The 17168-nt window shown below is 31.3% G+C and overlaps 1 protein-coding gene across 1 annotated transcript; it reads left to right on the top strand.

Annotated features, from left to right (window-relative positions):
- Positions 1 to 13979: 13979 nt before the first annotated feature.
- Positions 13980 to 16666, top strand: LOC139859731 (cytochrome P450 98A2-like). Its single transcript, XM_071848506.1, has 3 exons — positions 13980 to 14474; positions 15374 to 15771; positions 15866 to 16666. The coding sequence occupies exons 1-3, from the start codon at positions 13991 to 13993 to the stop codon at positions 16508 to 16510; spliced, it is 1527 nt and encodes a 508-aa protein (XP_071704607.1). The 5' UTR covers positions 13980 to 13990; the 3' UTR covers positions 16511 to 16666.
- The last annotated feature ends 502 nt before the right edge of the window (positions 16667 to 17168 follow it).

Below are 17168 nucleotides of genomic sequence, written 5' to 3'. Positions count from 1 at the left end.
TACCAATAGTACATACATCTAAAAGCTGTGTATTGTACGAGTACGAATACGGGTGCATACGAGTAGAATTGTTGATGAAACTGAACGAGGATGTAATTGTAAGCATTTTTGTTAAGTAGAAGTATTTTGATAAGTGTCTTGAAGTCTTTCAAAAGTTTATGAATACATATTAAAACACTACATGTATATACATTTTAACTGAGTCGTTAAGTCATCGTTAGTCGTTACATGTAAATGTTGTTTTGAAACCTTTAGGTTAACGATCTTGTTGAATGTTGTTAACCCATTGTTTATTATAACAAATGAGATGTTAAATTGTTATATTATCATGATATTATGATATATAATATATCTTAGTATGATATATATACAGTTAAATGTCGTTACAACGATAATCGTTACATATATGTCTCGTTTCGAAATCATTAAGTTAGTAGTCTTATTTTTACATATGTATTTCATTGTTAATACACTTAATAATATATTTACTTATCATTTAAAATAATTAACCAAGTGTATCAATATCTTAATATGATTCATATGTACCTAGTAAGACGTTGTTATAACGATAATCGTTATATATATCGTTTTCGAGTTTGTTAAATTAATAGTCTCATTTTTATGTATATAACTCATTGTTAAAATACCTAATGAGATACATACTTATAATAAAATCATTTTAACTATATATATAACCATATATATGTCATCGTATAGTTTTTACAAGTTTTAACGTTCGTGAATCACCGGTCAACTTGGGTGGTCAATTGTCTATATGAAACCTATTTCAATTAATCAAGTCTTAACAAGTTTGATTGCTTAACATGTTGGAAACACTTAATCATGTAAATAATAATTTTATTTAATATATATAAACATGGAAAAGTTCGGGTCACTACATGGCCGCATCCACGGCGATGGCTATCATTCGTTGTAGAGCTTGTTCGGGAGTCTCATGGCGTGGCACACGGCGAGGAGGCATTGTTCCTTCAACACACAAGAATACCGTTGATTAGTATTTTCAATAATACTAATCATGATATGGAATAAGGATAGAGAAAAATTTTCCTTGACTCGCCTTAAATTCTTTATGCCATAATGTCGGAACGTTCATATGAGTCACCGTAATATAATCCCGGAAATTATATTACCCTAATTCATATGTGCATTCGACATTATTTCACTAAGTCAAGGTGGCGTGTCAATTAAATTAAACAACGTGAGATTAAGATGAAATAAGAGTAGATATGAGTAGAAACGTTCGAGTATAAATGCACAAGTAGTCAAGTAATTCCTACTTCAAGTCTATATGCCGGTTGTAGTCTAGACTCACTAATGTACCCTATGACTCGGGGTTGACAAGAATAAACTCTAAATCCCTACAACCAACGCTCTGATACCATCTGTAGCGACCCGACCAAATCATGTTTGACGGCGCCGACTACTTAGGTCCCGTTACGTAGTCATAAGTCTTTAACGTGTCGTTTGACCAAAATATGTCGCATTCATTTCATAAGTAAAAAGATGTTTCAAGTTTACAAAAGTAGTTCAATGACTAGTTACATTTCAATGTTTAACGTACAAATGAAACCTATGCGACACAATTTATAAAAGTAGTCAAAAGACGCTCCAACTATGCACGTATACTCGACATCCAAGCAAGTACCAAAAGTAAGCGGAAGCATGTATCCTTAAGCATTCAAGGACCTGAGAAAACATATAGAAAACTGTCAACGAAAACGTTGGTGAAATCATAGGTGTTTTAGTAAACGTTGCATTTGAACCACAAGATTTAATATAAGATGATTATCAAAATCATTTGCATTCCGAAGTTGTTATTTGTTTCGCAGGCACCCAATTATCAAACTTAACTATTTTGTACCCTGTTACGTAGTGTTAGAACATACACTATACTCGAAAATATATTTCATCCGCTAACGATAGTGAACCGTCCGAATGAGGCTAGTCAAACCCATGTGATCACATAATATAAGTTCTCGTTTACACCCTGCAAGTGTAACTAATGATAATTGAATTGAGGATTTTTGTTCAAATCCGTACGTGGAATGTTCGTTTTCGTACTTGTGTTCAAAGTGTAAAAGTATAATACGTATATGTTTCTCATCCCATAGTTTAAAGCATAAAAGTTGTTTGAAAGATGGGACTATGATCTCACCTTGTGTGCACGAGTAATAAGTACTTCAACAAGTAACGTGTGCAAAGAACAATGCTAGTCTTGACCTAAACAAATAGGTCGTATCAATAACGGTAAACACGATAGGTCAAAGATGTTCAATTAGTCCTATGGCTCGTTACGACTCGATTATGTAACATGTGAATCAAATTGTCAAGTTTCATGCAAGATACAAGTATAGAAACAAGTTAGAAAGATTGCATAATCAATTGGTTAAGTTTGACAAAAAGTCAAACTTTGGTCGGTCAAAGTCAACAAAAAAGTAAACACGTTCGGGTCGGGTCCCGAACTATTTTTCTGAGATTTTTAATCATATATAAGCATGTTAGAACAAGTTACATGTGAATCGGAGGTGCGTAGCATAACAAACATTTTTCATAAAAGTGACAAGTTGGTCAGCCCACTTTGGCGCGTCGAGCGGGGATATGGCGCGCCGCGCCATTACCTATGCAGAAATTCTGGCAGTTTTCAAGTTTAATGCACGAACCTAACTTCAAACAATCACCATTTATGACCCGCAAACAACCAAAACATGTATCTTATATCATCGGAAAGGTAATTTGACAAGGAAAACAACTAAACACATTTCATCAATCACATTTACTTTTACAACAACCAAAAATTACATTCAAAGCTCCTCATTTAATGCATTCAAGCTCATAAATGCAATTCGATAATTCGGCAACCAATTTACATGAATGATATGCCGTTTCAAAGGTAATCAAGCATACAATACAACCTAACACTTACAAATAACATTTCATCTCATTCAAAGCATCAAAAGTCCATTTCAAGTTCATCACACCCTAACCCAATTTCACCAAAATCACTAATCAAGCTCATGAAGTTTTCTAAAGCAACCTACACATCAAATTGAAGCTAGTGATACTAGGAACACATTTAATACTTGCACTTTATCATAACAACAACATTTAAGCAACCAAATCATCAATCAAACACACCAAACTTTCAAGTTCATGCTAGTTACTAAAAATAACAAGATCGAACATATAAATCATATATTCATGTTAGACTTGAGCCATAGACACTAATTAACAACTTTATAAGTTAAAAACATCAAGAACACAAAATCTAGTGATTTTAGAAAGTTACCCAAATTAGATGTAATCGGTCTGGAATCGAAGAGGAAGTTGCAAGGATTCCAAATATGTAATTTGTTTGGATTGAAGCTTGCTAGATTTGATTTGGATGATGAATCTTTGTGATGAAGTTTGAGAGAAAAATATGGAAGTAGTAAAGAAAAAGGGAAATGGAAATGAAAATGAAAGGGAGGTGGGTGTTGACTAGTCAAAAGCTAGTCACATCTTTGCTCCCTTGGCGAAACTAGTCCCTCGAGTTCGGTTGCGGTTGCGTGAATTACCTAAACGAGATATTTTTAAAACGCGTATCAACGGGAGATGTTATAAACATATAACGGAATTTAAATAAATAAACGAAAAAGTAAACGGAAAAAGGCGGGATGTTACACATATAACATTCATCTCTTAGAATTATGATCTTCCATTCTGGAACTCTAAAAAGCATCCAGCCTACGAATCAATACATTGATCTTTGAAAAAGCTGAATGAAGCAGCAGAAACGATAGATAACTGTAAATGACATTAATCGTCGGAAGTTTGATGATAAAGAATAGTATGTTGGAAAAGCTCAGAAAAGTTGGAATTGGAAAACGGATTGAGCTAACCACGAAGGAGACCAAAGACAAATACAAGGACCATACCCTATATTCAAAGAGTCCAGGTAATTCTGGATCCGTTGAAATATTTAGAGAATATCTTGCTCCGAAGTCATATTAAAATCTTGCGGAAAATTTTTCTTCATCAACCTTCGAACTTAGAAATTCCAAAATATCATCATCAATATCTTCGATATTTCTGAGGATATTTTCATAAATATTCTCGTCCGAAATTATATACCTCTTCGTGCTTCCTGTGTTACATCATAAAAGAAGCTATTTTAGTTTCTAAATTTTGAAACCTTCGAGTTTGAAGTATGAATGTTTTTAAAGTAGTGTTGGAAACTGAAGCATGAGTTAGTATAATATAATGACACTTGATCAACGTGATTATATTACAGTAAGTCATGCTGAGTTTCTAATGGAACGTGATAAAGGGTCACAGATCATACCTTTATCATGAACCATGTTACATAACTCATTCATTCTACTTAACCTCTGAACATATCAAGAAAATATATTCTTATAGTTCCATCCTCAGGGAATTTGGTAATTTACCAAATCAAATCGTGCTAATACATTCTTTTCTGCTTAGAATACTATAATCATTCGAAACTTCATACTTACGAAATTCTGGATCATTATTCGCTTGATTTAAAGTCGGGAAAAGAAAATAGAAGGATAAAACTCCAAAAATATAAAGAAAATGAAGAGGATGGATTTATAGTGAAATATCCGACAGAGCAATCAAAACAGATTATCGCATTTAATTAAAGAGATCCTAATTTCCTCATTTACCGAAGAATCATATCTTATTAGATTTCCAAGATTTTCTTTTAAATCCCTTGAATTCCGGAATTCAACCATGACTAGTCAAAAGTTATGATGAAACTTGCCTTTCTCATTTCACCATTTAGTGATAGCTTCATTCGTACTCTTCGAGTAATCGAATTTTCTTATACATATTACTCGATGGTGATAAAACTCTATTTATCAACTCATATTCGTCATGAAAACATTTTTATTGTTAGCCATGACGACCACACTCAAATTTAGGGACGAAATTTCTTTAACGGGTAGGTACTGTGACGACCCGGAAATTTTCGACCAAATTTAAACTTAATCTTTATATGGTTTTGACACGATAAGCAAAGTCTATTATGTTGAGTCTCGAAAACTTTGAACTGTATTCATGTAAGCATTTGATCTTTGACTATTCCTGACGATTCACGAACCTCGGTGTGTAAATAAATATGTAAATGTATATGAATTCTATACATAAGTAATATTGTAATATATATATATATATATATATATATATATATATATATATATATATATATATATATATATATATATATATATATATATATATATATATATATATAACAAATATTAAATATTTAATAAATTATAAATATTACATAATAAATGGTAATATAATAAAATTAATTACAAGTTTGAATATAATTGTTATATTAAAAATCAAAGTATTACTTTCATCAAAATAAATACTAATATTAAATATCAGAATCTATTATGAATGTTATATGTAGAAATAAAACTTAATACATGTGATTAGTATTATAAATTCTAAATATCTTATTATCTATATGTATTGCATCTTTACAAACATAAGATTCCAAATTACATAAAGCTATACAGTTGTTAAAATGATTGATCTTTAAATTACAATATTGATTGATTGTAAATTGGGACACCAAAAACACCACTTGATTATATTCGGTACACTTGTTTCATAATCAACCAAACACACTTTAATTATATAAATACATATACTTATGCATCACTTATACTAACTAATCCATTTCAAAGAACAAACACATCATCACTTCTCCTTTATTTTCAATCAACCCGACACCTTCTTCATTTTGACATCACCCTAAACAACTCCTTATTCATCTCTCATCTCTCTTACATAATTGTGTTCCCAATTAGAATCACCTTTCAACACCACCATTTATGCTTTATGTAATTCTAACTAATCTTCAAGTGAGAGTCATCAACCTCTTTCTCTGTTTCTTTATCAAATTAAAAACCCAAAATACATAAACACTTGGTCACTTGGTCACTTATGAAGTCGAAACAAACACTCTTTAAACATCCACCCTGTTCGACTCACTGCAGTTACAGCCGGTTAGTTCTTCTGTCTGCAACACACATCAACCCACCAATTTATCACCATCCATCCACTATCCCTTCTAAAATTGTGTTCCTGTTGGACCCAATTCACCTCACCTCCACCACCGTGACCATTTCCATCGGCTTCCATCATGTTTTACTACTGTTATGGCAGCCTTCATCTCCACCACTACCGTTGTTATTGTTGTTTTATTGCTGCTGTGATCACTTCCTCTGTTAACGAACCAAACACGTCATGTGGTCTGTTTTCTGTTGAACATAAAACCCAAACGCCATCAAGTTTTGGTTGCTACACCACCCTAGAACAACCATACATCCCCACCGGACCACTCTAACATTCTGTTTAATCAAACGAAAGCAACTATTGATGTATACCTGCTACTGCAACAGTCTTTCTGTTTTAGTCTACCACAATAACCATCACATCTGTAAACTGTCTACTGCTACACCTGCAAACTAAAACACTTTCGTTTTTTAATGTTAAGTCATGAATCAACCCATAACACCACCGAATATTGTTACCTGAATCGAACCCGTTTACAAGTTAATACCCAAATCCTTCATATACAAACCAAACAGAGAAATAATGGATTGATTAATAATTCATGATGATCGATGATGGAAAAATATATACTTATATAATTAGGTAAATAAATAAATAATCACCATCTACTACTCTGCTTTCTGGATCAACGCAAGTCTACCTTCAATATGCTCACCGAACCTTAACCCCTTCGTCTGTTGCTAACTCAAATTCAATAGTTGCTAATGTGTAGCTTTCTATTTCGATCACTATTCGAACACCTGTAATCTTCATCATAATTAGCAATCACCATCATCAAACTCACCAATAACACCCTTAATTGTTGTTCTAGTTCGATCCACTGGAAAGTACAGAACATATATATAGATATAGAAGGATAAAGAAATTAAAATCATCGATGAATCCATTTACCTATTTCCTCAATTGATGAACCGATTGCTTGATTGATTGATGAATCGAAGACCTCATGAACCAGCTGGATATCTGCTGCGATTTGCTTCTGATAATTCGGGATCTGTTTGGAGTCGCCAACAAAAGAAAAAGAAGAAGCAGGTCCCTTTTATTTTAATTAGGTATTATAATAATAACATTACTCTGTGTATATCATGGTGGTTAATAACTTTATGTTATTTCTCTGTTTATTTATTATTATTATTATTATTATTATTATTATTATTATTATTATTATTATTATTATTATTATTAATATTACCGTGATCATTATTATTATGATTAAATACATTCAAAGTATTAAAATTATGATTAATATGCTTAATAATACATTTTAGGAGTATAATACAATGTGGATTAAGGATATGAATCTAAAATGATATAGTATGATTATAGTTATTATGATAAATATGGTAATATAATGATATTATTAAAATGTTAAGATAATTATAATTATGATTATGATCATTAAAATATTAAGTATAAATATATGTAACTCTTTTATTAATATCATTATTTTTATTATCATTATTATTAAATGTACCAATCTTTATAAAAATTATTATTTTTATTATTATTAGTAATACTATTATTATTATTATCATTATTATCATTATTAGTAAAATTATTAATATTATAATTATTATATTATTATAACTACAAATGAATGACTAGTATTATTATCAAAATTATTATATTATCATTATTAAATCTTATTATTATTATTATTAACACCATTTTAGTATTATTAAAAATCATCATTTTAACAAATCAAAAGTAACTTATATAAAAATATATAATACATATATAGTAACTATATATAAATATTACATACTATTTTGTTTTTAAAATAAAATTTTATTATTTATTATTATGTAATATTAAATAAGTTACATATAAGAAATAAATATATTATAATCATATATATGGATATTATTATTAATATCATATAAAAATAAATACTTATATGTATAATATTAACATAACATATATATATTAATATATACAATATTTGAAATGACAAATACATTACTATAAGTAATATGATATATAATATAGAAAATAGTTTGATTACTAATACATGCTCATTACATGTCTTAACATATATATTCGATATAGGTTCGTGAATCTGAGGTCAACCCTGCATTGTTCAGTATCATCGTATGAATATTTTACTACAAAATATCGTAGGTGAGTTCATTTGATCCCTTTTACTCTTTACATTGTTGAGACTGAGAATACATGCGCTACTTTTACAACTGCTTTATTAAATGCTTTTGAAATACATTTTGAACTGCGAATACATGAAATGCTTTTATAAATGTTTGACGAGATAGACACAAGCAAAACATTCCTCGAATGAATTATGTGGACGTGATAATTGCCACCATTGAATTATGTGGACGTGATAATTGCCACAATTGATATGAATATTTTTCCCCTGATTATTATTGCTTGGTAACCTAAGAATTAGAATCGGGTATGGCCCTAATTCACGCGAATCCTAAAGGTAGCTACCGGGTTTAACACCCCCACCCAGAATGTTCACTAGACGAAAAAGCTAGTGGGCGTGGTATTTAGTACTTCGAAGTTTATAAGATTATTATACAGACGAGATGTTCTGTTTTGGGGATATTATTTATGCGCATTATATGTTAAGGTCGGTTACCAAGCCAAGCTATGAAAGAAATGAAAAGTGAATGTTATGTATCGAGAGAATGATTTTTATGCACAGGTTATGTGTATGTTATTTTTGTGCACGAGATATGTGTACGATTACTAAGATTTATGAAAGATGATTTCGTACACGAGAAAGGTGTACTGTATTTAAAAGATATCGCATGTACATTACAGGTGGGTATAGGATTCGGGCCCATTTGTACCATGCAGCATTTAAATCTTGTGGTCTATCAAAATGATGAATTTTATTGTTTTATGATAAACCTATGAACTCACCAACTTTTTGGTTTACACTTGAAAGCATGTTTATTCTCAGGTATGAAAGAAATCTTCCGCTGTGCATTTGCTCATTTTAAAGACATTACTTGGAGTCGATCATCGCAATGGGACCAAATGTTGATGACTTCGTCCAGATGGATTAGGACGGGGTATGACAGACACCACCGTTAAACTCGAAATAATTTTAGGAACACAATGTCACTAACTATACGCAAAACGGATGCTTTTTAAAAAACGCTAAATATTTGGGGTACTTTTTATACACATTGATTTTGCGTTAAATTTTTAAAAGTCGACAATTCCATGCGAAACGCGGAGATGCACATATATTGTTAATTTAAAATAACGCTTCAACGACATCATCATTAGCCACGAAATAATTTTACAAACTAAACGCAATAAAAAACATTGAAAACCGAACTACCGGCGCGAAGCGAGGGTTCGAAAACTAGTTGATTCCAATTGTACAACTTTTAGCCTTTGTTCCTTTTTTATAGAGTTGTAATCACTTGCATCCATAAATTTGCTTGAAAACAAAGGGACCAATGAGAACGCGACATGTGGCGCGAAAATCACATGTGATTGAAAAAAAAAATTCGAAATTTTTTTTTTTAGAAATTTTTTTTTCGAAACAAAAAAATTTCGAATTTTTTTCCGAAATTTTTTTTTCAAATTTTTTTTTTAAAAATCATATGTGATTATACATGTCAATCACATGTGATTGTAAACCCAATCACATGTGATTATGCATGGCAAATCCAATCACATGTGATTGTACAATTCAATCACATGTGATTGTGCAGTTAAATCACATGTGATTATAAAAAAAAATTTAAATTTTTTTTTTAAAATTTCGAAAAAAAATTTTCAAAAAAAAATATTTGAATTTTTTTTTTCAATTACATGTGATTTTCGCGACACATGTCGCGCTCTCATTGATCCCTTGAATCTCAACTTAATTTATGGACTCAAATGAATATTCCTCTTTTTATAAAAGAAACAAAAAAATGAAATTAAGAGAAAAAATTGAAATTAAGTAGAGATTGTTTCAATGTAAAAGGAAAGATCGAAAAGAAAATTAAAATGAAATCATGCATCTACTTCTTTTTCTTTCTTTTCAATAAAAATCCAATTACATCATTTTTATATTTGATTTCATTTTGCTTCTCTTTCTTTTTATTCAAAATAAAACTCAAGAACAAAGTGTTAAATACTCGTATAAATTTATTTATATGCATTAACGCTTGCTGACTTGCATATATTATTATATTATTATTATTATTATTATTATTATATTATATATTATATTTAATATTTATTTATATATACCTTTTATATTTGAAGCAAAAATAGCAAAAACGTCTAATCATGTAATCATAACTCAATGTGATGGCAAGCAGAAAGAAAAGCAAAGGAGAAACGGTCTTTAAGATGATGATTTAGGAAGGCATAATATTTTCCTAAGATTTGTACGTTATTTTAGACATCATCATTTTCCTCAAGAATATTGTCATTGTCAATATATATATATTATTCTCTTAAAAGGGAAGTAAATGAGACTAGCTCTTGCGAGTAACTCAAGCTCTATTCGTATTTGTTAAAAACTCGATTCAAATCGAGCTTATCCGAAATTAAACCTCAGCTTGAACGTTTTGAAATTGGTTCAATAATCAAGCTTGAGGTTTTTACGTTAAGCTCGAACAATCTTATTAGCCTTAACGAGTCTATCATTTATACACATTTATTATTATTATTATTGTTATTATTATTATTATTATTATTTGAAATATATAATTATGTAACAATTATTATTTTATACATATATACGAGTGAAATTTGAGCTTATATAATTTCAAATGAGCTGAACCCAAACTTAATATAGTGGTATCGAAACAAAGCCGAGCTCGAGCTCATTGAATTTCAAATGAATCGACCTCGAACCTAACCGATCCCAAACTCGAACTCGACTCAAACTTGTTTACACCCTACTTTATACATAAAAGAAAAAAGAACTAGCTTAAGGCTTTAACACGTCCTCCCAACTGATAATACACTGCACAAAACCATATTACAACTTACAAGCCTATATAACCAGAAGAACCATATAATTTAATATATTAAAAACACATGAAAATGGGTACATCAATAATACCATTTATATGCTTCTCTATCCTCTTGTTGATGCTACAATTTGAGGTTTCTTCATCATCATCATCTATTGATCACGGGTCTGCTCCATCACCTCATGAATATACAACTTCAAGTTTCAAGTGGCAAAAGGGTGATAATAATGATGACGATGCATATAGTGAAGGAGATGATGTATTTGTTGATTATAAGAGGAAGGTCAGAACAGGTGCCAATCCCTTACATAACAGATGATTTGTAATTCATCTTGATTCAAAATTTTCATTTCAATTTTGGCATATATATATATATATATATATATATATATATATATATATATATATATATATATATATATATATATATATATATATATATATATATATATATATATATATATATATATTGTTATATGAGTAGCCTATAAAACGCACGAGGTTATGAGTTCAACTCTCGTTGATAACAATCTTTATATATTTGATCGTACATAAAACTATCGAATGTGGTTGTGAATGATCTTGTTACATTCGTTATCGTTGTCAATGATATCTCTATTTGTTTAGTTCCCACTTCTCAAATATAGCTACAAAATCTTCCTGAAACAAGATTTTTTTTTATATAGTGTTTTCAATCCTTTTTTATTTAGGCTATCTGGAAAAGAAAATATATTTATTCATCGTACGTGACTTAATCGGAGGCTATCCGGAAAAGAAAGTATACTTTAAATTCGTACATGACTTAATCGATTTTTTTATGTGATCGTTTTCAACTTTTTTCTTAGGCCACCGAGATATATAAAAAATTTGACTTAATCTTGGGAAAGTGATCTACTTGTGATATATAAACTTTTCTGCTGAATTTTTCTTTTCCTTCAAATCTTGTGAAAAATGTAAACCTTTTCCATTCAAAATACGGCCTGAAAAGAAACAAACTATTGACCAATTCAATATTCTTAAAATCAACTATGAAATGTTTTAAAATGATTATCTGAAATTAATCCATATTAGCAAGTCATATAAGTTGTTTGTTTTTTGTTAGACGTTCAATATACAACACAAACAGTAATTAATTACTTATGACTTATTCAGGACAAATATAATATTTTCATACATACGTTACATCTATTCAGAACTTAATAAGAAAAAACAAACTGAACCCGAGTGTAGTTTGTTAATGGATTTTATAAATACAAGTAGTTGTAACTTATCCTTCATTTAAGTTCGAATGTCTAATACTCTAATATTGTCTTATGTTGAATGTTGATGGGTTAGTCATACAAACCAAGTTGGGCCTAGGCCCAAGCCCAAGCCCAGGCCCATTCCTTAGAATAGCACATAGGTTAAGTTTCAATATAGTAATAAGATACCCATGTTTAATACTCCAAAGGGTATGTTTACCAAAACTAGCCATTTAGCTGTTAGATAGTACGGAGTAGCTGGTAGTTGTGAGCTTTTTATATGTATTTAGTTGTTTGGAACAGTAGCTGAAACTGTTAAAATAAAGAGTAAAATGACAAAAAACTAAAAGTTAAAAGCTAAACGTTAGTTCTAGTAGCATTTTCCTCCTTCAAAGAGCTTTAAGCAACCAAACGAAGCTTTTTATTTGATAGAAACTTTTTATAAAAGTTAAAACTCCTACAAGCTCCAAAAAACTTGTTGCAAAAATGCATAGTCCATAGCATTGATAATTGACGGACTTTAATCACATGTTGGAAGTCATGATAGTCGGGTAAGAAAAATATTTTGGAATTAAGAGGTAAAGTGAGAGCACATGTTTAAGCTAGGTAAAAGGCATTCAACTTTACTATGATTTGACAAGTGGGGTGAATTTGCTCCTTTAAGAAAGTAATTCCTCCGTAATCTCTTTCTAAACTTTACTAAATTAATTGTGCACGTATATAAATAGATTAGAATAATAATATAAAGTTCTTTTACACCTTTGTATTATGCATGTAAAACAAAAATGTAAGTATAAAGTAAGAGATAAAAAATGTAAAGTGACCAAAAAATTTTGTTAAATTGAGCCGAAGTAAGTATATATCTAGAAGGGGAAATATATGCAGCATAATTTAACGAGTCCATGGAAGTGTCAAGTATGATAAAGGACAATGGCCTAATAAGTGGACTCATAAATTTCATGTACTTCAGAAACTTACTGTGCCTATGCTGCATGAACATCGAGAAGACACTATAATGTGGATGACTTATGAAGGTTGCTAGAAAATGTGGGTCAAAATGGGCAAATATGGAATTGAAGCTTTGTACCAGCATGATTATATAGCTTGATTATAGCGAGTTTGGACCACAAACTAACCCATTGATCATTCTGATTCCCTTGCGCACTATCAAAGGCGTGTTTGGACTTCATAAGTTAGGTCATGGGTTGGTGAGAAAGTAGCCCATATAATCATATATACCTTTGTTGTCAGTTTCTAATAACAATGGGTCCAATGGTTTAGAATTCAATTTTACTTTTTTAAATATAGGATATAATGATATATTAAATTAATATAAATATTACTCGTAATATAATACGTAGTACAATATAATCATTCATTTACTCATTCATAGTGTTAGTAATTACCAATATAAATAAATAAAAAATAGAATCTGAAAAACAAATTATCATCATTATCATTCAAATTGGCTTAATTAAAGTTGACATTATTATATCTTATTCAACAATCAACAACACCACTTTACCAAAACACCCTTCACCAACCTCACCCAATTCTCAGCTAAAATTACTAAAACACCCTTCACCAACTCCTAGTTTCAATTTCTTTAACAACTTTATATTTCATGTTTCTTTATAAATAACATTTATCACATGAAATTCATCTAACATGTCACCCACCATGTCCCTCCTACTCATCCCCCTCTCCTTCACCATAATCTTGCTATTTTACACACTCTATCAACGTCTCCGGTTCACCCTCCCGCCGGGCCCACGCCCATGGCCGATAGTCGGTAACCTCTACGACGTCAAGCCCATACGTTTTCGTTGCTACGCTGAATGGGCTCAACAATATGGTCCAATTATATCCGTTTGGTTTGGGTCAATTCTTAACGTGGTTGTAACCAATAGTGAACTGGCTAAGCAAGTGCTAAAGGAAAAGGATCAGCAATTAGCGGATCGACATAGGAGTAGATCAGCTGCGAAATTTAGTCGAGATGGGCAGGATTTAATATGGGCTGATTATGGACCACATTATGTGAAAGTGAGAAAAGTTTGTACACTTGAATTGTTTTCACCAAAGAGACTTGAAGCTCTTAGACCTATTAGAGAAGATGAAGTTACTGCTATGGTTGAATCTATATTCAAAGATTGTACACATCCTGGTGAGTTCATGTTCTTTTTATAATCTTTATTATTTATTATTAAATTATTAATGTTAGTAATCTTATAAAACAGTTAATAAGTGTTAAACTGAAAAATTATACTATAATCATGCTTATAGTTGTGCCCGTTTATTTATTTTACTTAGTTCAGGTGTATGAATTAATATATGATATCATTGGGTATAATTGTATAATTGATGTGTGTTAAGTACTATTGTTTGTTTTATGTTCTTAATAACCGTCCGTAAAATTGATATTTGATATTGGTTAGTAAAAAGAGAAGTTAATACTCATAAATAATAAAAAGTCATGACCAAAGTAATAATTTACACATATTATGAATACTTTCATTAATAAGGTACTTATTAAATACGTTGAAAATAAAATAATTAAAAAGAAATATATATGATACCTATGGGTTTAATACATATTCTTATCAGTTTATATACAAAATAAGTAATATTTAAAATTTAAATAACATTAAATAATTAGAAGATAAAATTTATTGGGTGATAATATTTTTTTTATAAAATATATTGTATGAGGATTGAGGACCATCATATTGCCCTTTCTTCTTGAGAATTGACAATTTCATTTTTAAGGCCTTGAACATTCAGAATCAGTTGTGGTTCTAGATTTTTTTTGACTTATGCGAAATGTTAAGAATTTGAAAAAAAAAAACAAGAAACCGGGTCAAAATGTTGACTTTTAACATATGAATACAAAAATGTCAGAACTTTTACACATAAATACACTGAATAGTCAGAGGCAGCCGACCCTGGTTGACCCTTCATATGTCCGCCCCGTTCAGAATGTTGCCAAAATGGTATACAATAATCACAAATTCACAAACTTTGACAGTTTTATAATTTTGTTTTTCAACAATTGTGTTTGTACAGATAAGGTTGGCAAGAATTTGCTAGTGAAAAGTTACCTGGGAGCAGTAGCATTCAACAACATTACAAGACTTGCATTCGGGAAACGGTTTGTGAACTCTGACGGTGTGATAGACGAGCAAGGGAACGAGTTTAAGGCCATCGTTGCAAACGGGCTAAAACTTGGTGGATCGTTAGCTATGGCAGAACACATTCCATGGCTCCGTTGGTTTTTCCCGCTTGAAGAAGAGGCCTTTGCTAAACATGGCGAGCGTCGTGATCGTTTAACGAGAGCCATCATGGAAGAACATACCGCAGCTCGTTTAAAAAGTGGCGGAACCAAGCAGCATTTTGTTGATGCATTGCTCACTCTTCAAAAGCAATATGACCTTAGTGATGACACCGTTATCGGCCTACTTTGGGTAAGGATTTATGAAAAATTTCAGATGTACTCTTAAATTAATTACTGGTTTAAAGTATGCAGGGCTAATTTATATGTATTTGATGCATGAACAGGACATGATCACAGCAGGAATGGACACAACCGCAATTTCGGTTGAATGGGCAATGGCCGAGCTTATCAAGAACCCTAGGGTGCAACAAAAAGCCCAAGAGGAATTAGATGATGTGATAGGATACGAACGTGTGCTCACCGAGCCCGACTTCTCTAACCTACCATATCTTCAATGTGTAGCAAAAGAGGCGTTACGGTTGCACCCTCCGACCCCACTCATGCTCCCACACAAGGCAAACGCAAACGTCAAAGTTGGTGGATTTGACATCCCTAAAGGCTCGAACGTGCACGTAAACGTTTGGGCTGTGGCCCGAGATCCTGACACGTGGAAAAATCCACTAGAGTTTCGTCCAGAACGGTTCCTTGAAGAGGATGTGGACATGAAAGGACACGATTATCGGTTATTGCCATTTGGTGCTGGAAGAAGAGTCTGCCCAGGTGCACAGTTGGGTATTAATTTGGTGACATCTATGTTGGGTCACCTTTTACACCATTTCTCGTGGGCTCCAGCTAACGGGTTGAGCCCTGAAGAAATTGACATGTCAGAAAACCCTGGGTTGGTGACGTACATGCGGACTCCTCTAGAAGCTGTTGCTACACCAAGGTTACCAGCTGTGTTGTACAAACGTATGGCTGTGGATATGTAATCGACATATCGCTAATCTTTTGAATTTTCCTAAGATTAAGTTTACTGTGGAATTTGTATATTTTTCATGAGATGATGTTGTAAGAACTTAAGGTTTTACAAATTTTTTGGTGTTATGATAACTGAAAACTTAGGAGATATGATAAACACAAAAATTAAAGACATGCTCAGGTATTTCTATATGGTTTTCTTTTACTATTGAAACACGGGCAAGTACGAAGGTATTTTTGAAACCGTGGTTCAATGAGATTCATCAAATATAAGCACTCATATGACAAATGACATTTAAATGAAATGAAAGCAAATAGCAACAATTTGCATCACTTCTTAATACATCGGAATGCCAAAGACTCAGATCATATAGGTATGTACAGATTTTCAAATTCTTAATCTTAAACTAAATGAAAGCAAGGTTAATTTGGGTCATCTCTACATTAGGTTAGAGATTTGATGGTTCGAAAATTTGGACCCAGGAGGATTTTAAAACTTGTATTTCGAGCAGAAAACAAGCATGAGAGACAGATTTGGAGTTTCTCTATTTAAAGAAGAGAAATTCTGTTGTGTTGCAGTAAAGATGAGCACGCAAATCATTATTTTAATCTTAATCTTAATCTTAATCCTTCTAAAACATAGACTAATAGTTATATTAGTCAAATGAA

The sequence above is a fragment of the Rutidosis leptorrhynchoides genome, chromosome 1 (genome assembly GCF_046630445.1).
Source record: "Rutidosis leptorrhynchoides isolate AG116_Rl617_1_P2 chromosome 1, CSIRO_AGI_Rlap_v1, whole genome shotgun sequence".
Classification (NCBI taxonomy): Eukaryota; Viridiplantae; Streptophyta; class Magnoliopsida; order Asterales; family Asteraceae; genus Rutidosis; species Rutidosis leptorrhynchoides.
The sequence above is the reverse complement of the archived record's forward strand: the minus strand, read 5'-3'. Positions and strand labels throughout refer to the sequence as shown.

Bases quoted from the DNA above. Each gene is read 5' to 3' on its own strand.
- LOC139859731 (XM_071848506.1), top strand. From the start codon at position 13,991: ATGTCCCTCCTACTCATCCCCCTCTCCTTCACCATAATCTTGCTATTT. The intron at 14,475-15,373 runs GTGAGTTCATGT...GTGTTTGTACAG, and splicing joins CAAAGATTGTACACATCCTG to ATAAGGTTGGCAAGAATTTG. The intron at 15,772-15,865 runs GTAAGGATTTAT...ATGCATGAACAG, and splicing joins CCGTTATCGGCCTACTTTGG to GACATGATCACAGCAGGAAT.